At 36.7% G+C, this 24210-nt stretch overlaps 3 protein-coding genes across 3 annotated transcripts; all 3 read left to right on the forward strand.

Annotated features, from left to right (window-relative positions):
- Positions 1–6575: 6575 nt before the first annotated feature.
- On the forward strand, positions 6576–8093 carry LOC148692077 (protein PLANT CADMIUM RESISTANCE 3-like). The gene is made up of 4 exons (XM_088683195.1): positions 6576–6707; positions 6854–6925; positions 7285–7515; positions 7696–8093. The coding sequence occupies exons 1-4, from the start codon at positions 6623–6625 to the stop codon at positions 7782–7784; spliced, it is 477 nt and encodes a 158-aa protein (XP_088539321.1). The 5' UTR covers positions 6576–6622; the 3' UTR covers positions 7785–8093.
- A 5288-nt stretch (positions 8094–13381) lies between these two features.
- Positions 13382–14899, forward strand: LOC148692078 (cell number regulator 10-like). The gene is made up of 4 exons (XM_088683503.1): positions 13382–13499; positions 13647–13718; positions 14112–14342; positions 14532–14899. The coding sequence occupies exons 1-4, from the start codon at positions 13403–13405 to the stop codon at positions 14618–14620; spliced, it is 489 nt and encodes a 162-aa protein (XP_088539629.1). The 5' UTR covers positions 13382–13402; the 3' UTR covers positions 14621–14899.
- A 6797-nt stretch (positions 14900–21696) lies between these two features.
- Positions 21697–23290, forward strand: LOC137736929 (cell number regulator 10). Its single transcript, XM_068476253.2, has 4 exons — positions 21697–21851; positions 21999–22070; positions 22464–22694; positions 22884–23290. Exons 1-4 carry the CDS (start codon positions 21755–21757, stop codon positions 22970–22972), a joined length of 489 nt encoding a protein of 162 aa, XP_068332354.2. The 5' UTR covers positions 21697–21754; the 3' UTR covers positions 22973–23290.
- The last annotated feature ends 920 nt before the right edge of the window (positions 23291–24210 follow it).

Raw genomic sequence — 24210 nt, forward strand, 5'->3', positions numbered from 1 at the left:
GAGGAGCTTTCATCACAACAAGTGCACCATAAGTAACTTTCAATGTTTGCCCATCTGAATGAAACCTGAAGCCCTTGGATTCTAAAGTGCCTAAAGAAATAAGATTTTTCTTCAAATTCGGTACATACCGAAAACCTGTCAACTCTTTAACCATACCATCGTGCAACTTCAAACGAACTGTACCGATCCCTTTTATTGTACAAGGATTGTCATCTCCCATGAAAACAACACCACCATCAAACTCTTTCAAGTTTGAAAACCAATCCTTGTGAGGAGTCATATGATGAGTACAACCCGTATCCAATACCCACTTAGTAGCACAATCAAATGATGAGGAAACGGTTAAAGCAAAATCAGAAAAATCATTTTCAAGCTCAGCAACATTAGCTTCAGAACTCACTTTGCCTTTGGTTCTCAACCTAGGACAATCTTTCTTCCAATGGCCTTTATTATGACAAAAAGCATATTCATCCATTTCCAAACTTTTTCTACCTTTAGAAGTTCCTCTGGGTCGAGAAAGTGATTTTTTCTTACTAGAGAAAGATCTCTTCTCTGATGATCTACCTCTAACAAACAAAGCCTCAGAGGTACTATCATGATTTTTATCTCTATGCCTCATTTCATAATTCATCAAGGCATTTGACACATCTTCAAATTTCACAGTTTCTTTACCATGCATAATAATGGTAACAAAATGCTCATAAGAGTCTGACAAGGAATTCAACAATATTAAGGCCTTATCTTCATCCTTAATATTCTCATCTAAATTCATCAAATCGGCAATCAACTTATTAAAAATATCAAGATGTCTAATCATTTTTGTACCTTCTTTGTATTGGAAGTGGTAGAGTTTTTTCTTCAAGTGTAGCCGGTTCTCCGCACTCTTCGTCATGTACTTATCTTCTAATTTTTGCCACAACACATATGCCAATGTCTCCCGCATCACAAAATATTTTTGAGTTTTTGCAAGGCACAACCGAATTGTGGAGCAAACCCACAAATTTAATTTCTCCCATTCCAACTTCGACATAGCTTTCGGCTTATCTCCCAAAGCGGCAAGTAGATCTTATTGAGCCAACACATCCTTGACCTCACATTGCCACATCCTGAAGTTGTTTGTGCCATCAAACTTTTCCACTTCGAACTTTGCATTTTGCATCGTAGTTCTTGCAAACCTGGAGCTGCTTCCAAAAGGATTCTCACCTTACCCGTCTGACATCTTTAGCAACTAGACGGTACCCAAGAGCAACCAGTGCTCTGATACCAATTGTTGTGCTAGGATAGCACCAAACCAATTGGAATCAACTCAAACTAACCCACAGGAAATATATCAAATGAAATGCAAGAACAAAATATAAAAGACACCAAGATTTTAACGAGGTTTCTCAACAGTAAGTGTAATTGGAGTACGTCCTCGGAACAGTAGGAGCTCACCCAATAATCCACTATCAACCAAGTGGGAGTTTACAAAGTGTTGACAATCTCACAACCCAAAACCTATTACACCCAATAGCTCTCATACACTAAAGAAACAAATAGAGAAGAAAATATAATGAATAATTTCCTCTCTATAAATAACTCAAAACTATAACAACAACTACTACTTTGATGGATGATTGCTAACAAAGAGATGAGCACTTTCTTCTTTTCTTCAACTGGGGGCTGCGGCACCCCTTTTACTTTTTCCCTGCTGCTCTAAACAAAAGGCAGCTGCTGCTGCCAATTAAAACCCTGGCCACACCCGTGGCTTTTCAAATGGGCTAAATAAAAGTTCTACTTAATGGGCTATTGGAAGGCCCAATGGAATTTGGCCATAATTCAACAAGTTGTACACCAAATCTTATACTGTGCTCGGTACTTAATTAGTTGAGTGAATTATCCTATAGGTTGTTCTTATTTGGGTTGTAAGAAAACAAAAGCTGGTATGAAAGGCTTCAAAGAGCGTCTTTTAGTTCATACAACCACCGGACTCATATCATGGTTTCTCTGAATTTAGCAGCCAGCTATATATAGCTTGAACTGCAAGTCTGTAATTATGTTGTGTTAATTATTTTCTGCAATTGGATTTGGAGCTGAGATTTGACCTACAAGTTCAATGCAATCATGTTAGTAATTCAAAACTTTTGCCGCCGCAGGCTCAACTCACCTTGCCCAATCAAAACGTCCTTTTTTTCCCCTCCCATTTCCTTCTGTCTATCTATGTCTTCCATTGAAATTTGAAATTCCTTTGTACAATTACTGCACACATATATAATCCTCGTATGTACGTACTTACCCTTTTAGAAAATTTCAATTACTTTTACGAGAAAATGATTTCCGCACATTTCTTTTTTCTAGTGACATACTTGTTTGTTTCAAATAAAAAACTAGAAATAAATTGAATGTAAAAAAAATAAAAAAATAAAAAAAAGACACAATTGTATTGATATAATTTCCGCACGTCTCTTCCCTCTGCATGTAGATAACTAATAATAAGTTTAAGAATATTGGAAAATGAAATAGGATATTATCTTTATTCATGAATGGCCGATTTCGATTCATTGGGTTTGGCAACTGAAATTTAGCCATACACAATGCATGTGTCAGTCTCATTTTCTCATCCTTTACATGGAGAAAGAAATTAAAGGTACTGGACTCTCTCATCCGAATAAGTAATAACATCATAAACCATCCAGGCTCATTGTTTCATGCGCAAATCTTTGTTTTGCTTTAACTACTTGCTAATTAATCAAATTTAGTAATTGATTGTTTTTCTATTTTGAAGGTGGCTTGATACTCAAGCCAGGAGGCAGTAACATGCAGCCACGCCAATAAGAATGTGCCATGTGGTGAGATTTTAGCCTCCCCTACTTTCCTCAAACCATTGGTCAGGTAATTCATCAGAACTCAATACTTGGATGAATGTTATTGTGATGATATTTTAGTCACCTATGGTGATTCATCTTAACTTGTGATGGTACTTGATTGAATTCTGATACATACATAGTGACAATCTTGTTGCACAAGAATTCTGCCAATTCTCACGTTCTTATGAGTTCATGACCATACATTCAATTATGAACCATCTTTAGATGATCAAGAGAAGTTAACCGCTAGATTTGGATCGTGTCTTGTGTTACTTTAACCTTAACTTTCTGCCATCCATGACATTGTTCACAGAGTCTGAATGACCTTCATCAGGAGAGCACCCACATGAACAAGGGTGTTTCTGGAATTATACGGAACTGTGAGGATAACATTGTAATTTTGCAATTGAAATTTCTTCAAGTGGACCACATTCTAGGTGATAATCCACTAAGGATGTCGTTCATGGTTGGATACGGTGCACACTACCAACAGAGGATACACTACCGTGGCAGGTCATTACCGTCGGTGCATGCCCACCCGGCCCGCATAGGGTGCAAAGCCGGGTCTATATACTTCTTAAGTCCAAACCCTAACCCCAATTTGCTGGTGGGAGCCCTCGTTGGTGAGCCCAAAAGCTCAGACACATTTCCAGACTCGAGGCCTTTCTTCCAAGAATCTGAGCCCACCACTTACATCAATTGGCCGTTGGTGGACCTACTTTCATATTTTCAGCCCACTATTGATTTCAACACCCAAAGCTACGTCACCCACGTACGCTACCCCAATTATTCTAAAATAATTCTAATTGTATCCAAATCCCAAATTGACGAAGAAGCCACTGGTTATGCAAACAAACAGTTTTTTTTTTTTTTTTCACAAACGATATTAGGGGAGGGGGTGATCTTAGCCTCACAATGGGCTAACAATAATGTGGAGAGAAATACCACTAAACTGTAGTACTAATTGACTTTTTTTTATTACTTTTTGAATGTGATACAGAGAAAATGCTAATCTAAAACCATAAACAAGCTGATGTAAAGTTTGTACATGTGATGGCGATGTAAATTAGGGTAATTGGTCAGGACAATGCTTTTATCCCTAATTACTGAGTTTGAGTCACTTGAGTTTGGTTTGTTTGGATTTGAACTAAGGTCATTGTGGAATAAAAAAACTACTATTATTAAGAGGATGGGAGGGTTTAAAACTATTTAGGCTTTTCATGCAAAGGGATCCCTTTTTTTTTAAAAAAAGGGATTAGTTGTGGGACCCACTCCACATCAAATTTCAACGATCCGAACTGTCTATTTTGTTAGTCTCGATTCATAGATCATCCTCGCAAAAATTCGATTCAATCCAAAACCATTTTCCTATTTAATTATCAAGATAAAATTTCATTGTTTCTTATATAACAAAATATTCGTTTATTTGTTTGAACCCAATTAGTTGTCTTAAATATTTCTGATTTGACTAATATTTTGCAAAGATAATCTTTGGGGTACAACGTGAAAAATAGATAGTTCAGATCATTAAAGTTCAATATGGCGTGGACCCCACAACTAGTCCCAATTTTTATAAATAAAAAAAATGAGGATATCTTCCCTTAAGGCTTCCTAAAACTATTATATTAATTCATGACGAAAGCATATAATATTCTTGGGTTGAGTTCATTACGTATTGCCTTAAATATTAAAAAATGGTCCATGTGTTATACCCATTTGACCAATTTAGTTCTCATGACATAGAATGAGGAGGGGGGATGGGTGTGCAAGAAAATTAGGAGATGATAGAACGTTAAGGAGGAGAGTAATTTTTCTTTTGATTTTTAATTTTTAATTCATTTTAAAATCAAATAGATAATCTTATAATATTAATTTTTAACATAGATTGGATGAAATGTCCTTAATTGGTTAATAAAGATAAATATAAGGACCAAATTGGCTAAATTAAAATAAGAAATTAAATTGACCCAATGACTAGAACCCAAGGACTATTTTGGCATTTAAACTATACTTATTTATATATGACCCATTGTGTGACTCTCGTTCCCCTAAATAACTTCCCATCAATATGGTCATGCGCATAGAGGAGGATTCTCTTCCCTTCTAATCTTTCTCCCCTTCACTCCCCTCCTATTTGAACAGTCAAAGTTAAGTTGCGTCAACATCTTATGTTCATTTTTTTATAGGGACAATAAGATAAAAAGCAATGTGTGAGAGGAGGGGAGGGAAGATGATGAGAATAGGAGGGGAGAGAATCCTACTCCCATGTGCATCGAAAGCATGATGCATCTTATTAGTTTAAATGGACTTGCAACCTTTTTTTTCATACTACGTATCATGAAGAAAATATTGAGATTGAAAATAGAAAATCTAAACAGTTGTGAAAATCAAATTTAACAGCTAAAACACTTGTAACACTAAATAATACATAGCATTTAAGCCATACAATTTTGTTTTGTTTGTGATGAGAAAATTAGTGAAAGTTCCTTATAAAACTTGACGTGATTTGGCATAAGTGGGGTAAACTAAACAACAAAATGAAAAAGTAGGTAGTGAAAGATGTATAAGAACCACTAACCCCTCCTCATTCCCACATTGTGAGTCTGAAGTGACAGCCATGAACCACAGTAATAATACCAAGTTGAATGATGCAAACTCATGAGAGCCTCTTGCTTTGTTTGTATGTTAATAATTTAAACCAGAATAATAATACAAAGTTGAATTATGCAAACCCACTCATGAGAGCCGTTTGCCTTGTTTGTATGTAATAATCTATCTTCTAGAGCATTCTTTCATCATGTGAGACGTTAATTTGCCCACTAAAATATTAATTATCTCTTCACTCAAGATTTTAGTCTCATAATTCTATTTTTTGTATAAATTATGAAGTAAATAGACCTATTAAAAATTATTTTTACAAAAAAAAAAAAAAAAAAGGCTAAAATGAAGATATTTTGCTCATCTGATTATTCTTTAATGAAGAGGCAAACCACATTTTTCAGTTAATAATTCAAATTATGACAATATTAATTGAACAATTAAATGTCTTTATTTAGTTGGTTTTGTGCGTGGTTAAATTCGAAGAGTAACTTAGAAAATGAACACTTCTAAGCATCAATCAACATTGTCTCTTTTTTTTTTTTTTTTTTTTTTTTCTCGAAAATATGACTTTAGCCTATTGTCTTATCTTCTCACCTACATTTTAGTAAAAATGTTAATGGCATGTTTATCCTTTTATAAAAAGACTTTTAAACCCTTATTTATTTTATTATAATTAATGTTATTATAGCTCAAAAAACCTAGAAAAAAAAACTCAATTACCATTTCTCCTGTCCCCATCCTGTTTCTCTCTCTCCCCACCACTGTCTCTCCATCTCTCTCAAACTGGGAAGAATGAAAATCTCCCTCACCCACCACCACTCCATAAGCTAGCCGTCAGTGCACTGCTGTCCACCTATGTTCCATCAAAATTGCATTTCAATCATCGCTGACAAAGAAATGGGGTCTTCGTCCTCTCTCTCTCCCGTGCTTCTCTCTCTTCCTCCCCTCCCGTTTCTCTCTTCCTCCCTTCCCGTTTCTCTTTCAACTTCCCTCTCCCGTTTTTCTCTCTTCCCAAAGGAGATGCCACCAAGCAAGTGTCAAACCATGATCATGACAATTCTGCACGTCAAACCAAAACATGCATAGTACGGTCTAGTGTAGATTCCATTAACATCGATCGCATATATATATATATATATATATATATATATATATATATATATGCATGTGTGTGTATGTATATGCCCCAACGGTGTGCAAAAAAAATGTCGGGTGGATGGACCACTGGCCTGCTTGACTGCTTCAGTGACTGCGAAGTCTGTAAGCGCAGCTTCTATTCTCTTCCCTTCCTGGCTAGCCAACTAAATCAATTATACATGTTTACTTATTTGGTATATGAATACATACCGATTGATGATTTGATCATACAAAACCTAAACCTATATATAACGTAATTTGGACTGCAGGCTGCTTGGGATTTTGGTGTCCTTGCGTTGTTGCTGGGCGTGTTGCAGAGACTGTCTCCAAGGGACATACCAGTAACGTTTCTTTAAAGAACCCAGTAACTCGATATGTAAACTTGATTGAGGGCCGATTTTGAACTGCTTCTTTGCCTTCTGCCTTAGTCAATCGAAAGTTGTTTTGAATAACTTTAAAATAAAAATTTAAAAAGACTTTCTCGAGAAGTACCTGTTAACTAGTCACTTTCTCGAAGAGCACTTGCAAATTCCTTTCCATGAAGCACTTGGATGTTATAAGAAACACTTGGATATAATAAATTTTTTAGTATTTTCATAATAGAAGTACGTAAATAGCCCCAACACGTGCCCTAAATTAAGTGATTAAAATTTGATGTTGAAATTGGAAGTGAACTCCAAAAGTGTGCATGCGTATGCAGGTTGTTTTCAGCAGGGATGTTTGTATGCACTAATCAATTCCTATACTCACTTAGCATTCGGCATTCCTTGCGGTTTCTGCATTACTTGCGGCTTTCGAACCAAACTGAGGGAGCAGTACATGTTGGAGGAAAAACCTTGCAACGATTGCTGCGTTCATTTCTTCTGCCACTCCTGTGCCTTGTGCCAAGAATACCGTGAGCTCGAGAACCGTGGTTTCAATGTTGCCATTGGTACGTACATTCGTTGTTTCCTCCCTCCAATACAATCACTTAGATTCACCGTCTCGGAGGTGCACCTCCTTATCCACCCTAGTTAGATTAACCGATACGTGTTATACACGTGTAATTATCTTTAAAAAGTATTAATTCAAGATCATTCCTAATTAACTAGTTAATTTCAATGAATGTTAGGCTGGGAACGAAATGCGTCAAAGAATCCTGGAGTGGTGACAGCACCAGCTGTGCAGGGTGGCATGAATCGTGAGACTGATTACAAATAGTAATGGTGTTGGCTTGATGCTTCATACCATCTAGAATAAAAGAATTCGCTTTCGATTTTTGTTTGCCGTCTCTTGAATAAACTTCTTTTGGCTTTGGAGAGTCATCTTAGTCTGTTGAATTTGGGTGTGAATAATTTAAAGACTTTGTGTTCATTTGCTAGTTTGTGGGCTTGTCTTGCCATGGTATTCAATCGAGTTGACCTTTTATGTTTTGTTGAAGTCTCTTTAGATTATAGACTCTCTTTTATCAAATATTATTTTTAATGTTTGTATCAGTTCTTAATATTATAATAAAATCACTATTATTTCGCTAATTTTTTTTTAAAAAACTATTTGCGTGTATCTTAAAATGGTGGGTTCTATTGTTTCTAATCGGTTATTATATTGATGTTCGATGGCTTTGTGGAAAACCAAGGAGGAGTCATTATCAGAGTTACTAATTTGGATGTCTGTAAAATAACAAATTTTAGTTTTTTATACAGTTTGGACATAAAAGGAACAAATCATTATCGGAGTTACCAATTTTTCTTATGTAATATATAGATGTAAATAACACTCCTTGAGTATGGCATTCCAATGTCCTCAATTCTGTTAACTTGAACAAAGTTTCAAGACTTTACAGGGATGTTACATATAATGTAAATAGTAAGCAATGCTCTTTTCCACATATTTTCAAGACCGTCCACTCCTTGAACAAAGTTTAAAATCTCATGACAACGCTTGGGTACACCTGCTAGTGATTTCCAAAAATCTTTTCTACATTCTGTACACACATCTTTTTTTATCATTATAAATTGAATAAATAAATAAATAATTGTGCAAAACGTGAAAATAGATATTCAAAAATCACTCCACGAAAAAGGACTGGGATCACCTCTGGATCCCAGCTTCCGAAGCAAACTGAGCAAGACATCATCCTTCCATTTTTTATCCTGTGGCCAGAAATAAATTTAAATGTTAAACAATTCTCACGCAAAACAAGACAAAATGAAAATGGAAGGATATAATGTTTTGCTCGGTTTGCTCCAGGGGCTGGGATCCAGAGGTGATCTAGTCCCACGAAAAAAGTTGATCATAATAAAAGGGCCTATTTCACAGGCTTTTCCATGGGCCTTCAAAAACTTTAGCCCAGCGCTGTAAAGAAGGAAGCATACAGGAAGACTCGCAGACGGAGGAGACGTGACGTCAAGTTCGTGAAAGATTTTTCAATATGATCGGAACACGCGATAGTACATCACGTGTCATTATATAAATGATGTGATATGTGTGTTAAAATGTTAATAACTTAAAAAATATAATTTTTCACTACTTATATAAAAACACGTGGTATATCACTCGTATTCCGGTCACAGCTAAAAATTTTTCCAAGTCAGCGTGGCATTCGTCCGTTCTACGGTTGCACAGTAAACCAAAGCTTTTCAAGTCTTCTCTCTCAGTCTGTCTGAGATCATATTCTCTCAACCTCCTCATCGTTCCCCACCTATCTCGACCATCATGTACTCGTCACACCCAAAGGGATACGAGAAGTACTCCTCGTCCGACCACCAGCACCAGCACCAGCACAATCACCACCAAGATGCTCCGCCGACAGGTATCCCGGTCAGCTCCAGCACTGAACCATATTTTACTACTTCTAACGAAGAAATGAGCTTCCACAGTGGCCACTCCCACATGACCCACCCCCCTCCCCATCCCCGCCCTCGTGCTCTCGTCCCTTGATCCACTGGCCTCTGCAACTGCTTCTCCGATCTCAAAAACTGCACGAGTGTGTGTATATATGTATATATATATGTATGTATGTATGCGTGTGTATCCTACTACTAAATATATAAGTACATATGTGCAATTAATCTGTTAAAGTGATTTATATTGGGTTTAATTTGGATGAAATATTGGATCATTTACTGTACTTGTGAACTAATGATTCATTTATTGTATATGTCTACATGCAGGTTGCATAATACTCTGGTGTCCATGCATCACCTATGGCCAAATTGCGGTCTCCATTTTTGGTGTATGGCCGTATGAACACATGGTATGGCGGTTGTACACCAAGTTTTATAATGTGGTCAGTAATTAATTAGTTGAGTGAACTGTCATTTATATTAGGAATATAGGTTGTTCTTATTTGGGGTATAAGAAAAATAAAGCTGGAGTGAAAGGCTTCAAATAGCGTCTTTTAGTTCATACAACCACCGAACCCATCTCATGGTTTCTCTGAATTTAGCAGCCAGCTATATATAGCTTGAACTACAAGTCTGTAATTATGTTGTATTAATTAGTTCATATTTTTCTGCAATTGGATTTGGAGCTGAGAGTTGACCTACAAGTTCAATGCGTGCATGTTAGTAATTCAAAACTTTTGCTGCCGCAGGCTCAACTTACCTTACCCAATCAAAACGTCCTCTCTTTTCCCCTCCCACTTACTTCCGTCTATCTATATCTTCCATTGAAATTTGAAATCCCTTTGTCCAATTACTGTACGCATATATAATCTTTGTACGTAAGTACTTACCCTTTTAGAAAATTTCAATTACTTTTACGAGAAAATGATTTCTGCAAATTTCTTTTTTTGGGTCCTATGTTACTTTAACCTTAACTTTCTGCCATCCATGACATTGTTCACAGAGTCTGAGACTCTGAATGGCCTTCATCAGGAGGGCACCCACATGAACAAGGGTGCTTTTGGAATTATACGGAACTGTGAGGATAGCATTGTAATTTTGCAATTGAATTTTCTTCAGGTGGACTACATTCTAGGTGATAATTCACTGAGGATGTCGTTCATGGTTGGATACGGTGCACGCTACCCACAGATGATACACCACTGGGGCAGCTCATTACTGTCGGTGCATGCCCACCCGGGCCGCATCGGGTGCAAAGCCAGGTCTAGATACTTCTTAAGTCCAAAACCCAACCCCAATTTGCTGGTGGGAACCGTCGTTGGTGAGACGATTAGCTCATACGCGTTCCCATACTCGAGGCCTTTCTTCTAAGAATCCGTGCCCACCACTTACATCAATTGGCCCTTAGTGGGCCTACTTTCATATTTTTCAGCCCACTATTGATTTCAACACCCAATGGTAAATTGTGAGGAGTGTAGAGTCACCCACGTACCCTGCCCCAATTATTCTGAAATAATTCTAATTGTATCCAAATCCCAAATTGATGAAGAAACCACTGGTTATGCAAACAAATGGTTTTTTTTTTTTCTTTTTAACAAACGATATTAGGGGAGGGGTGACCTTAGCCTCACAATGAGCTAGTAATAATGTGGAGAGTAATACCACTAGACCGTAATACTAAGTGGTTTTTTATTACTTTGAAATGTGATACGGAGAAAATGCTAATCTACAACCATAACCAAGACGACGTAAAGTTTGTACATGTGATGGCGATGTAAATTAGGGTTATTGGTCAGGACAGTGCTTTTATCCCTAATTATTGAGTTTGAGTCACTTGAGTTTGGTTTGTTTAATGTCTTTTGGATTTGAGCTAAGGCCATTGTGGAATAAAAAAAACTACTATTATTAAGGGGAGAGGAGGGTTTAAAACTATTATATTAATTCATGACTATAACATATAATATTTTTGGGTTGAGTTCATTACTTATTGCCTTAAATGTTAAAAAAGGGTTCATGTGTTATAGCTATTTGGCCAATTTAGTCCCTATATTTTTAATTTGGCCAATTTAATTATCGTGGTGTAGAAAAGAGAGAGGGGAGGGGGGGGGAGTGGGTGTGTGCAAGAAAATTAGGAGATGATAGAACGTTAGGGATGAGAGTAATTATTCTTTTAATTTTTAAATCAAATAGATATTCTTATAAATAAGTTTATAATAATAATTTTTTTTTAACAGAGATTGGATGAAATATCATTAATTGGTTAACAAAGATATATACAAGGACCAAATTGGCCAAATTAAAATCACGGAGACTAAATTTACCTAATAACTAGAACCCAAAAACTATTGTGACATTTAAACTATATTTATTTATACATTGTGTGACTCTCATTCCCCTAGAGAACCTCCCATCAATGTGGTCATGAGTGATGCAAGCAATGACGCATCTTATTAGTTTAAAGGGACTTGCAACTTTTTTTTCATACTACATATCATGAGAGCACTTCCACCTGGGGTGGGATAAGCCGGCACACAGCCAAAAAAATGGCCCAACATCTAGGGAAGTTTTTCCAGCCCACGAGATTGCTTGGCACCCAGCCCAAACTGGTCTCTAGGTCAGCCCAAAATTGATAGACCTTGGGACCGGCCTACATGACGTCAGGCTAAAGTCATAATCTGAAATTGGTGACGACGAACTCCATCTCCAATGAAGAAGACGACTGGATGACGCTACCTTCGAGGACGAGGCTGCCGACCCAGAACTTGCTGTTGAGGACGATGACATACAAATCCGACGATGCAGCTGAAGGTCAGGGCGTAGGTCCAGAGGCGGCAGGTTTGGAGCTGGCGAGTCCGAGCGCCGATGTCGACCGGTTTAGGGTGGGTCGGACCACGGAGGGCGGTGGAGAAGAAACGGAGAGTGAAGGAGAGGTGGGGATTTAATGGAGGGTGGAGATGGGGGGTGGGTTGGCGTGCTCTGGTCTGAGGAGCATTTTTGGGGAGAAACTCAGAAATTAATAATATTTTAATAAAATTGACTAGGCTATTTAGTTTTAGGGATGGATATGCATTGCCCTATTTCTATTCATTAAGTGGATTAAATGGGTTGGGTGCTGGCGTAAAGTCTTTAGGCGTAAAATTGCTCTGAAGAAAATATTGAGATTGAAAATAGAAGATCTAAATAGTTGTGAAAATCAAATCAAATAGTTAAAATACCTGTAACATTGAATAATACATATCATTGAAGCTATACAATTTTTTTTTTGTTTGTTTGTGATGAGAAAATTAATGACAGTTCCTTATAAGGGTTGACGTGATTTGTTGCATTAAGTGGGGTAAACTAAACAACAAAATGAAAAAGTAGGTAGTGAAAGGTGTATAAGAACCACGTAACCCCTCCTCGTTTCCCACGTTGTGAGTCTGAAGTGACAGTCATGAACCAGAGTAATAATACAAAGTTGAATGATGCAAACCGGCCCACTCATGAGAGCATCTTGCACTGTTTGTACGTTGTAGAGAATATTTGATGTCAGATTTTGTAGAGAATAATTAGCTAATTAATATAATTTGAAAGGAAAGATTTTGGGATTACTTGTAGAGAATATTTGATGTCAGATGTGAAGTGTATATACAAAATATAAGGTGTATATTGAGAATGTGGGGTGTGAGGATATTATGATAAAGTATGTGGAGTGTATTAAAATAATTTTTAAGTGAAAAAGTAAATAGGTATATTAAGTATATGAGATTTATTCAACAATTTATGAAGTGTTAATATAATAATTTTTTTTTTCATTCGACAAAAAAAAAAAAAAAAACATCTTCTCGTTTTTTTTGGTCGTAAACATGTATTTACTCGTACTTCATCGTATAAATGCTCCTTCATCTGCCATTGCAATCCATGATCATGACAATTCTGCACGTCAAATCAAACCATGCATAGTGCGGTCTAGTGCAGATTCCATTAACATTGATCGCATATATATACATATGCATGGTGTGTGTACGTATATGCCCCAACAGTGTGCAAAAAAAGATGTCGGGTGGATGGACAACTGGCCTGCTTGACTGCTTCAGTGACTGCAGTGTCTGTAAGTACAGCTTCTATTCTCATCCCTTCTTGGCTAGCTAACTAAATCAATTATACCATGTTTACTTATTTGGTATATGAATATATACCGACTGATGAATTGATCATACAAACCCTAAACCTATATATAACGTAATTTGGACTGCAGGCTGCTTGGGATTTTGGTGTCCTTGCGTTGTTGCTGGGCGTGTTGCAGAGATTGTCTCCAAAGGACATACCAGTAACGTTTCTTTTAAGAACCCAGTAACTCGATATGTAAACTTGATTGAGGGCCGGTTTTGAACTGCTTATTTGCTTTCTGCCTTAGTCAATCGACAATTTTTTTTAATAACTTTAACATAAAAATTTAAAAATACTTTATCGAGAAGCACTTGTTAACTAGTCATTTTTTTGATGAGCACATTCAAATTTCTTTCCATGAAGCACTTGGATTTTATAAGAAACACCTGGATATAATAAATTTTTCAGTATTTTCAAAATAGAAGCACGTACTTAACTCGAACATGAGCGCTTTATACGTAAATAGTCCAAAACATGCCCTAAATTAAGTGATAAAATTTGACGATGATGTTGAAATTGGAAGTGAACTCCAAAAGTGTGCATGCGTATGCAGGTTGTTGTCAGCAGGGATGCTTGTATGCACTAATCAATTCCTATACTCATTTAGCATTCGGCATTCCTTGCGGTTTCTGCATTACTTGCGGCTTTCGAACCAAACTGAGGGAGCAGTACAAGTTGGAGGAAAAACCTTGCAACGATTGCTGTGTTCATTTCTTCTGCCACTCCTGTGCCTTGTGCCAAGAATATCGTGAGCTCGAGAACCGTGGTTTCAATGTTGCCATTGGTACGTACATTCGTTGTTCCTTCCCCCCATACAATTACTTAGATTCATCGTCTCGGTGCACCTCCTTATCCACCCTAGTTAGATTAGATCAACCGATACGTATTATACACGTGTAATTATCTTTTAAAAGTATTAAACTATTAATTCAAGATCATTCCTAATTAACTAGTTAATTTCAATGAATGTTAGGCTGGGAACAAAATGCGTCACAGAATCCTGGAGTGGTGACAGCACCATCTGTGCAAAGTGGCATGAATCGTCAGACTGATCACAAATAGTAATAGTGTTGGCTTGATGCTTCATACCATCTGGAATAAAAGAATTTGTTTTCAATTTTTGTTTGCCGTCTGTTGAATAAACTTATTTTGGCTTTGGAGAGTCATCTTAGTCTGTTGAGTGTGGGTGTGAATAATTTAAAGATTTTATGTGTTCATTTGCTTATTTGTGGGCTTTTCTCAGTCATGGTATTCAATCGAGTTGACCTTTTATGTTTTGTTAAAATCTCTTTTAGATTGTAAACTCTCTTTTATCAAATATTATTTTTAATGTTTGTATCAGTTCTTAATGTTATAATAAAATCACTATTATTTTGCTGATTTTTTTAACTATTTGCGTGTATCTTAAAGTGGTGGGTTCGATTGTTTCTAATCGGTTATTATATTGATGTTCGATGGTTTTGTGGAAGGAGAATTCATTATCGGAGTTGCTGATTTGGGCGTCGGTAAAGGAACAAATTTTAGTTTTTTATGCAGTTTGGACATAAAAGGAACAAATCATTATCAGAGTTACCAATTTTTCTTATGTAATGTATAAGGGATAAGGATTGTCTGCCCTCCGACTTCTGGTGCCCTCCTGTTTTGTATGGTCACGGTTAAGTCACGTCAACATTTTATATTATTTTTTTATAGAGATAATAAGACAAAAATAAATAGTAATATAAAATATTAACATGATTTAATCATAACCATATAAATAAAAGGGCACGAAAGGACATCGGAAATGGGGAAAACAATCCTTGTCCGTGTATAAGAACCACATAACCCCTCCTCGTTTCCCACATTGTGAGTCTGAAGTGACAGCCGTGATCCAGAGTAATAATACAAAGTCGAATGATGCAGACCGGCCCACGCAAGAGAGTCTAAACCAGAATAATAACACAAGGTTGAATGATGCAAACCCACTCATGAGAGCCTCTTGCTATTTTTGTACGTAATAATCTAAACCAGAATAATAACACAAGGTTGAATGATGCAAACCCACTCATGAGAGCCTCTTTCTCTGTTTGTATGTAATAATCTATCTTCTAGAGCATTCTTTCGTCATCTGAGATGTTAATTTGCTTACTAAAATATTAATTATCCGTCTTCACTCAAGATCTCTGTCCCATAACTCTATTTTTGTATAAATTATGGAGTAAATAGGCTCATTAAATTTTATTTTTACAAAAAGAAGCTAAAATGAAGATATTTTGCTCATCTGATTATTCTTTAATGAAGAGGCAAACCACATTTCTAAGTTAATAATTCAAATTATGACAAATTTTAATTGAGCAATTGAATGTCCTTATTTAGTTGGTTTTGCGCGTGATTAAGTTCAAAGAGTAACTTAGAAAATGAACATTTCTAAGCATCAATCAACATTGTCTTGTTTTTTTTGGTCGTGAACATGTATTTACTCCTACTTCATCGTATAAATGCTCCTTCATCTGCCGTTGCTATCCATGATCATGACAATTCTACACGTCAAACCAAAACATGCATAGTGCGGTGTAGTGCAGATTCCATTAACATCAATCGCATATATATGCATGGTGTGTGTATGTATATGCCCTAATGGTGTGCAAAAAAAGATGTCGGGTGGATGGACCACTGGCCTGCTTGACCGCTTCAGTGACTACGAAGTCTGTAAGCGCGGCTTCTATTCTCTTCCCTTCCTGGCTAGCTAGCTAAATCAATTATACCATGTTTACTTATTTGGTATATGAATACATACCGATTGATGATTTTATCATACAAAACCTAAACCCATAGATAACGTAATTTGGACTGCAAGCTGCTTGGGATTTTGGTGTCCTTGCATTGTTGTTGGGCGTGTTGGAGAGATTGTCTCCAAAGGACATGCCAGTAACGTTTCTTTTAAGAACCCAGTAACTCGATATGTAAACTTGATTGAGGGCCGGTTTTGAACTGCTTCTTTGCTTTCTGTCTTAGTCAATCAAAAGTTGTTTTGAATAACTTTAACATAAAAATTTAAAAAGACTTTCTTGAGAAGCACCTGTTAACTAGTCACTTTCTCGATGAGCACATTCAAATTCCTTTCCATGAAGCACTTGGATTTTATAAGAAACACCTGGATATAATAAATTTTTTAGTATTTTCATAATAGAAGCACGTACTTAACTCGAACATGAGCGCTTCGTACGTAAACAACCCAAAACGTGCCCTAAATTAAGTGATTAAAATTTGACGATGATGTTGAAATTGGAAGTGAACTCCAAAAGATGCATGTTGTTTTCAGCATGGATGTTTGTATGCACTAATCAGTTCCTATACTCACTTAGCATTCGGCATAACTTGTGGTTTCTGCATTACCTGCGGCTTTCGAACCAAACTGAGGGAGCAGTACAAGTTGGAGGAAAAACCTTGCAACGATTGCTGCGTTCAATTCTTCTGCCACTCCTGTGCCTTGTGAAAAGAATATCGTGAGCTCGAGAACCCAGGTTTCAATGTTGCCATTCGTACGTACATTCATTGTTCCCTCCTTCCAATACAATTACTTAGATTCACCGTCTCGGTGCACCTCCTTATCCACCATAGTTAGATTAAATCAACCGATACGTGTTATACACGTGTAATTATCTTTAAAAAGTATTAAACTATTAATTCAAGATCATTCCTAATTAACTAGTTAGTTTCAATGAATGTTAGGCTGGGAACGAAATGCGTCATAGAATCCTGGAGTGGTGACAGCACCAGCCGTGCAGGGTGGCATGAATCGTCAGACTGATTACAAATAGTAATAGGTTGGCTTGATGCTTCATACCATCTGGAATAAAAGAATTCGCTTTCGATTTTTGTTTGCCGTCTCTTGAATAAACTTATTTTGGGTTTGGAGAGTCATCTTAGTCTGTTGAGTTTGGGTGTGAATAATTTAAAGACTTTATGTGTTCATTTGCTTATTTGTGGGCTTGTCTCACCATGGTATTCAATCAAGTTGACTTTTTATGTTTTGTTCAAGTCTCTTTAGATTGTGGACTCTCTTTTATCAAATATTATTTTAATGTTTGTATCAGTTCTTAATGTTATAATAAAATCACTATTGTTTCGCTAATTTTTTAAACTATTTGCGTGTATCTGAAAGTGGTGGGTTCTATTGTTTCTAATCGGTTATTATATTGATGTTCGATGGCTTTGTGGAAAACCAAGGAGAAGTCATTATCAGAGTTACGGATTTGGGTGTCTATAAATGAACAAATCTTAGTTTTTTATACAGTTTGGACATAAAAGGAACAAATCATTATGTAATATATAGATCTAAATAACACTCCTTGATGTCGGGATTGTACGCCTCAAATATAAGTCCTGAGAGGACGCAAAACAAACATGAGTGGATCAAGTTGATATACATAATAATAAAATAGAACATAGTCTTTCCAAACATAAGTACATATATCTCAAAACATCTTCATAGTATAAAGTCATCCATCATCTATACTATAAAGAAGTGTATAAAAGAATGTTCATAAACAATATATAGTCATCCATCATATATACTACCAAGAACATCAGTTCGATAAAATATGATATTCCAAAATATTCTCAGTAAGCATAATATCTCATAAAAAGTAATCATTAAATCATGCTTTTTCATGTATGCATTTCTACTATTAAAACATGCATTTTAGAAGGGTTCACTCACAAATACTCCGTCGTCGAAGAGCCGTACGAAATAGGAAGGACGAAATCGTCGCTAATAGTTGCAAGCACATAAATGTTACAATTAATAAAACTCTATTCAAACTATTGAATATGGGAAGACGGACGTCAAAAACGGATCCAGGATGTCGAAATTAGCCCATGAGAGGTCCCATACAAAACCCAAAAAAGTCAACCCAAAAGTCAACGTTGACAGTCAATGGTCAACGGTCAAAGTCAACAATCAGTGTTGACCGAAGTTAACAGGTTAGACCAGGTCAACGATCGGGTAGGGTCAACCAGATTTAGGCTTGGTTCAAGTTAGGCTTCTAGGCTTGGTTAGGCCCAAGGGTTTTTGGGTCAGAGGGCCTGGGCTTGAAAGCTCGGCCCAAGGAAAAGATTTGGGTTGACTGGGTTTAGAGGTTTGGGCTTAAAGGTCAACGGGTCGAAGCCCTTTGGTCCCGAGCCAAGGGTTTACACGGGCTTGGGCTTAAAGGCACAGCCTAGTTCTTTTGGGTTTTTGAAAGAAAACTAAATAATTAAAATTAAAAACTATACGGGTTGGGTTTTTAGGTCTAATGGCTAACGGGCCTAAGGCCCGAGTCCTATACATTACCCAAGGGCCTTGGTTCATTGGGTTTGGGTCTCTGACCCATTTCTCACCGGGGAAGAAGGCCGGAGCCTCTCATGCTCCAGTTGACACCAAAACGCCGTCCTAGACTCTGATCTATATACCAAAACGAAGGTATAGATGATAGGGATGAGTTTTGTACCTGAGATCCGCCATGGAATGGCTGGAGGTGGCTGGAATCTTGTTCGAAACCCACAGGTTCGCTGAACTTGGGTTGGGTGCCTTGTGGGTGTCCTAGAACTTCACGATGATGGAGAGAGCGGGAAAAAAGGTCTACAATGGTGGTGGTGGTGTTGCATCGCCGTTGGGGGGGTTCGATTGGGTGTGCGTGGGTGCGAGTTTGATCGGTGAGATAGGGAAAGAGGGTGAAAGAGATAAAGTGAGTACGTGAGAGAAAGGATAAGGTGAGTGCTCGGGGAGAAGAGAAAAAATAAAGGAAGTGGGTAGAGGTTTGCCACGTGGCAGATGGGGGAAAAGGGAATTGGGCACAGAAAATCAGGGTTGGGCCCCCTTGGGCACACCATTTAAGGTCCAAAATAAAACCCTTTCAAATACATTTTTAAAACCAAAGTGAAATTACGAAACTAACCTTTCGTTTCGTAAAACCCGTAAATAAAATCGAGACAGGTTGTCACACAATGTCTCCAATTTTGTTAACTTGAACAAAATTTCAAGACTTACATGGATGTTACATATAAAGTAAATGGTAAGCAATGCTCTTTGCCACGTATTTTCAAGACTGTCCACTCCTTGAACAAAGTTTAAAATTCCATGACAATGCTCAGGTACACCTGCTAGTGATTTCCAAAAATCTTTTTCCGCCTCCTGTACGCCCATCTTTTTTGGTCATTATAGATTGAATAAATAAAATAAAATAAAATAGCACCGAATCGAAGATCAATATGTACACTACCTCAATCAATCATTCATGTGCTCAGAGGCTGAGCCTAAGAGTGAGACGATGGATTTCTTTCTTCCCATACGCTTCCTTCATACATATTACAATGGGGTGTGATGTCCACACAACCCATTTTACTTCTCACACATCTTTTTTAATTTTCGATCGTCGAATCAGATGAATTGAAGAAAATCAACGGACATAAATTATTAAGGGTTGTATGAAAAGTAAAATGAGGTGTGTGGATAGCACACCCCTATTACAATTTGCTTCACAAACCTAACTTTTCTTCAAACTGATTGCGACCCCTTGTTAAGGGCTTTTCAGTTTTCAGTCCCAGATTTCAAAATGTAATGCTTTTACCATTCATATATCTTGTTATCTACTCTTGATTTATATTGAGTTGTTTTTACGAGAAAATAATTTCCGTACATTTTTTTGTTTTTACTTGTATATACTTGTTTGTTTCAATTCAAACACTAAAAATACACTGAATTTACAAGATTAAAATCATAGTTATATTAAGATGATTTCCGCACGTCTTTTCTCTCTGCACGAGTAAACTACCACCGTTGGGCCGTTGGCAATTGGTGATCAAGACAAGTCAACTGCTAGGTTTGGATCTTGTCCTGTCTGACTTTAACCTTAACTTTCTACCATTGAGTACAATAAATCCATGAGATAATTCACACAGTGATAAGATCCAAATCTCTAGGCCCTTAATCAACCTACAAGTAACACAGAGGATAGAGAGAGCAGAGCTCTTGAATTGTTTTTTTTTTTTTTTTTTTTTTTGTTTATATTTCTTTTGTGTAAATTCTGATTTAACTTTTACATCTAAAGCATGAGCTTATATATAAGTTTTCACTAAAACAAATTGCCAGCTAGCAATAACTAATCATTCCCTAATACTCATATTTAGTCTACTGTTACATTGCTAATTGTGATCGAAATATAGGATCATAACAATACTTCCCCCTTAAAGAACAACCTTGTCCTCAAGGTTGAAAATTGAAAAACTTATTTGAACGAGCAGAAACTAAGGAGTCTTGCAATAGAAGGGAAGCTGCATGGACTGCAAATACAATCAGCAGGTAGCTCACAAGTTGAGGAGATGAGCCTGACAGCACCCCTGAACTGGTTATGGTAGCTCCCCACAACTTGGTAAGTGAAAAATTGTTACCTGCAGCCTCTTCATAAATTTCAACCCACGATATCATTTCAATTTCAATGCTAGTTGCCAAAAAGCATGCAACAACATCAAATGGAGAAAATGGGCCAACTCCCAGGGAACCTGCCAAAAGATTCTCAACCAATGCAGCTACTATAGCAATTGGACCATTGCCAATAATTATAGCCTTAGAGATGGTTCTGAAGTGACAGCCATGAACCAGAGTAATAATACAAAGTTGAATGATGCAAACCGGCCTACTCATGAGAGCGTCTTGCACTGTTTGTACGTTGTAGAGAATATTTGATGTCAGATTTTGTAGAGAATAATTAGCTAATTAATATAATTTGAAAGGAAAGATTTTGGAATTATTTTGTAGAGAATATTTGATGTCAGATGTGAAGTGTATATACAAAATATAAGGTGTATATTGAGAATGTGGGGTGTGAGGATATTATGATAAAGTATGTGGAGTGTATTAAAATAATTTTTAAGTGAAAAAGTAAATATGAGGTTTATTAAGTATATGAAATTTATTCAACAATTTATGAAGTGTTAATATAATAAGTTTTTTTTTTCATTCGAAAAAAAAAAAAAAAAAAAAAAAAACAACATCTTCTCGTTTTTTTTGGTCGTAAACATGTATTTACTCGTACTTCATCGTATAAATGCTCCTTCATCTGCCATTGCAATCCATGATCATGACAATTCTGCACGTCAAATCAAACCATGCATAGTGCTGTCTAGTGCAGAAGCCATTAGCATTGATCGCATATATATATATATATATATATATGCATGGTGTGTGTACGTATATGCCCCAACAGTGTGCAAAAAAAGATGTCGGGTGGATGGACAACTGGCCTGCTTGACTGCTTCAGTGACTGCAGTGTCTGTAAGTACAGCTTCTATTCTCATCCCTTCTTGGCTAGCTAACTAAATCAATTATACCATGTTTACTTATTTGGTATATGAATATATACCGACTGATGAATTGATCATACAAACCCTAAACCTATATGTAACGTAATTTGGACTGCAGGCTGCTTGGGATTTTGGTGTCCTTGCGTTGTTGCTGGGCGTGTTGCAGAGATTGTCTCCAAAGGACATACCGGTAACGTTTCTTTTAAGAACCCAGTAACTCGATATGTAAACTTGATTGAGGGCCAGTTTTGAACTGCTTATTTGCTTTCTGCCTAAGTCAATCGACAATTTTTTTTAATAACTTTAACATAAAAATTTTAAAATATTTTCTCGAGAAGCACTTGTTAACTAGTCATTTTTTTTATGAGCACATTCAAATTTCTTTCCATGAAGCACTTGGATTTTATAAGAAACACCTGGATATAATAAATTTTTCAGTATTTTCATAGTAGAAGCACGTACTTAACTCGAACATGAGCGCTTTATACGTAAACAGTCCAAAACATGCCCCAAATTAAGTGATAAAATTTGACGGTGATGTTGAAATTGGAAGTGAACTTCAAAAGTGTGCATGCGTATGCAGGTTGTTTTCAGCAGGGATGTTTGTATGCACTAATCAATTCCTATACTCAGTTAGCATTCTGCATTCCTTGCGGTTTCTGCATTACTTGCGGCTTTCGAACCAAACTGAGGGAGCACTACAAGTTGGAGGAAAAACCTTGCAACGATTGCTGTGTTCATTTCTTCTGCCACTCCTGTGCCTTGTGCCAAGAATATCGTGAGCTCGAGAACCGTGGTTTCACTGTTGCCATTGGTAAGTACATTCGTTGTTCCTTCCCCCCATACAATTACTTAGATTCATCGTCTCGGTGCACCTCCTTATCCACCCTAGTTAGATTAGATCAACCGATACGTGTTATACACGTGTAATTATCTTTTAAAAGTATTAAACTATTAATTCAAGATCATTCCTAATTAACTAGTTAATTTCAATGAATGTTAGGCTGGGAACAAAATGCGTCACAGAATCCTGGAGTGGTGACACCACCATCTGTGCAAGGTGACATGAATCGTCAGACTGATCACAAATAGTAATAGTGTTGCCTTGATGCTTCATACCATCTGGAATAAAAGAATTTGTTTTCAATTTTTGTTTGCCGTCTGTTGAATAAACTTATTTTGGCTTTGGAGAGTCATCTTAGTCTGTTGAGTGTGGGTGTGAATAATTTAAAGATTTTATGTGTTCATTTGCTTATTTGTGGGCTTTTCTCAGTCATGGTATTCAATCGAGTTGACCTTTTATGTTTTGTTGAAATCTCTTTTAGATTGTAAACTCTCTTTTATCAAATATTATTTTTAATGTTTGTATCGGTTCTTAATGTTATAATAAAATCACTATTATTTTGCTGATTTTTTTTTAACTATTTGCGTGTATCTTAAAGTGGTGGGTTCGATTGTTTCTAATCGGTTATTATATTGATGTTCGATGGTTTTGTGGAAGGAGAATTCATTATCGGAGTTGCTGATTTGGGCGTCGGTAAAGGAACAAATTTTAGTTTTTTATGCAGTTCGGACAGAAAAGGAACAAATCATTATCAGAGTTACAAATTTTTCTTATGTAATGTATAAGGGACAAGGATTGTCTGCCCTCCGATTTCTAGTGCCCTCTTGTTTTGTGTGATCACGGTTAAGTCACGTCAACATTTTATATTGTTTTTTTATAGAGATAATAAGACAAAATAAATAGTAATATAAAATATTAACGTAGTTTAATCATGACCACATAAATAAAAGGGCACGAAAAGACATCGGAAGTGGGGGGCAAACAATCCTTGTCCGTGTATAAGAACCACATAACCCCTCCTCGTTTCCCACATTGTGAGTCTGAAGTGACAGCCGTGATCCAAAGTAATAATACAAAGTCGACTGATGCAGACCGGCCCACTCATGAGAGCCTCTTGCTATTTTTGTACGTAATAATCTAAACCAGAATAATAACACAAGGTTGAATGATGCAAACCCACTCATGATAGCCTCTTGCTCTGTTTGTATGTAATAATCTACTGATGCAGACCGGCCCACTCATGAGAGCCTCTTGCTATTTTTGTACGTAATAATCTAAACCAGAATAATAACACAAGGTTGAATGATGCAAACCCACTCATGATAGCCTCTTGCTCTGTTTGTATGTAATAATCTACTGATGCAGACCGGCTCACTCATGAGAGCCTCTTGCTATTTTTGTACGTAATAATCTAAACCAGAATAATAACACAAGGTTGAATGATGCAAACCCACTCATGATAGCCTCTTGCTCTGTTTGTATGTAA

This window comes from Pyrus communis, chromosome 13 (assembly GCF_041283825.1).
Source record: "Pyrus communis isolate YQ-2024b chromosome 13, ASM4128382v1, whole genome shotgun sequence".
Classification (NCBI taxonomy): Eukaryota; Viridiplantae; Streptophyta; class Magnoliopsida; order Rosales; family Rosaceae; genus Pyrus; species Pyrus communis.

What these genes read in the sequence shown, in the direction of transcription:
- LOC148692077 (XM_088683195.1), top strand. Translation starts at nt 6,623, where the DNA reads ATGTATATGCCCCAACGGTGTGCAAAAAAAATGTCGGGTGGATGGACC. An exon ending in TGTCTCCAAGGGACATACCA is followed by an intron (nt 6,926 to 7,284) that starts GTAACGTTTCTT and finishes ATGCGTATGCAG; the next exon opens with GTTGTTTTCAGCAGGGATGT. An exon ending in TGGTTTCAATGTTGCCATTG is followed by an intron (nt 7,516 to 7,695) that starts GTACGTACATTC and finishes AATGAATGTTAG; the next exon opens with GCTGGGAACGAAATGCGTCA.
- LOC148692078 (XM_088683503.1), top strand. Translation starts at nt 13,403, where the DNA reads ATGGTGTGTGTACGTATATGCCCCAACAGTGTGCAAAAAAAGATGTCG. An exon ending in CTTCAGTGACTGCAGTGTCT is followed by an intron (nt 13,500 to 13,646) that starts GTAAGTACAGCT and finishes TTTGGACTGCAG; the next exon opens with GCTGCTTGGGATTTTGGTGT. An exon ending in TGTCTCCAAAGGACATACCA is followed by an intron (nt 13,719 to 14,111) that starts GTAACGTTTCTT and finishes ATGCGTATGCAG; the next exon opens with GTTGTTGTCAGCAGGGATGC.
- LOC137736929 (XM_068476253.2), top strand. Translation starts at nt 21,755, where the DNA reads ATGGTGTGTGTACGTATATGCCCCAACAGTGTGCAAAAAAAGATGTCG. An exon ending in TGTCTCCAAAGGACATACCG is followed by an intron (nt 22,071 to 22,463) that starts GTAACGTTTCTT and finishes ATGCGTATGCAG; the next exon opens with GTTGTTTTCAGCAGGGATGT. An exon ending in TGGTTTCACTGTTGCCATTG is followed by an intron (nt 22,695 to 22,883) that starts GTAAGTACATTC and finishes AATGAATGTTAG; the next exon opens with GCTGGGAACAAAATGCGTCA.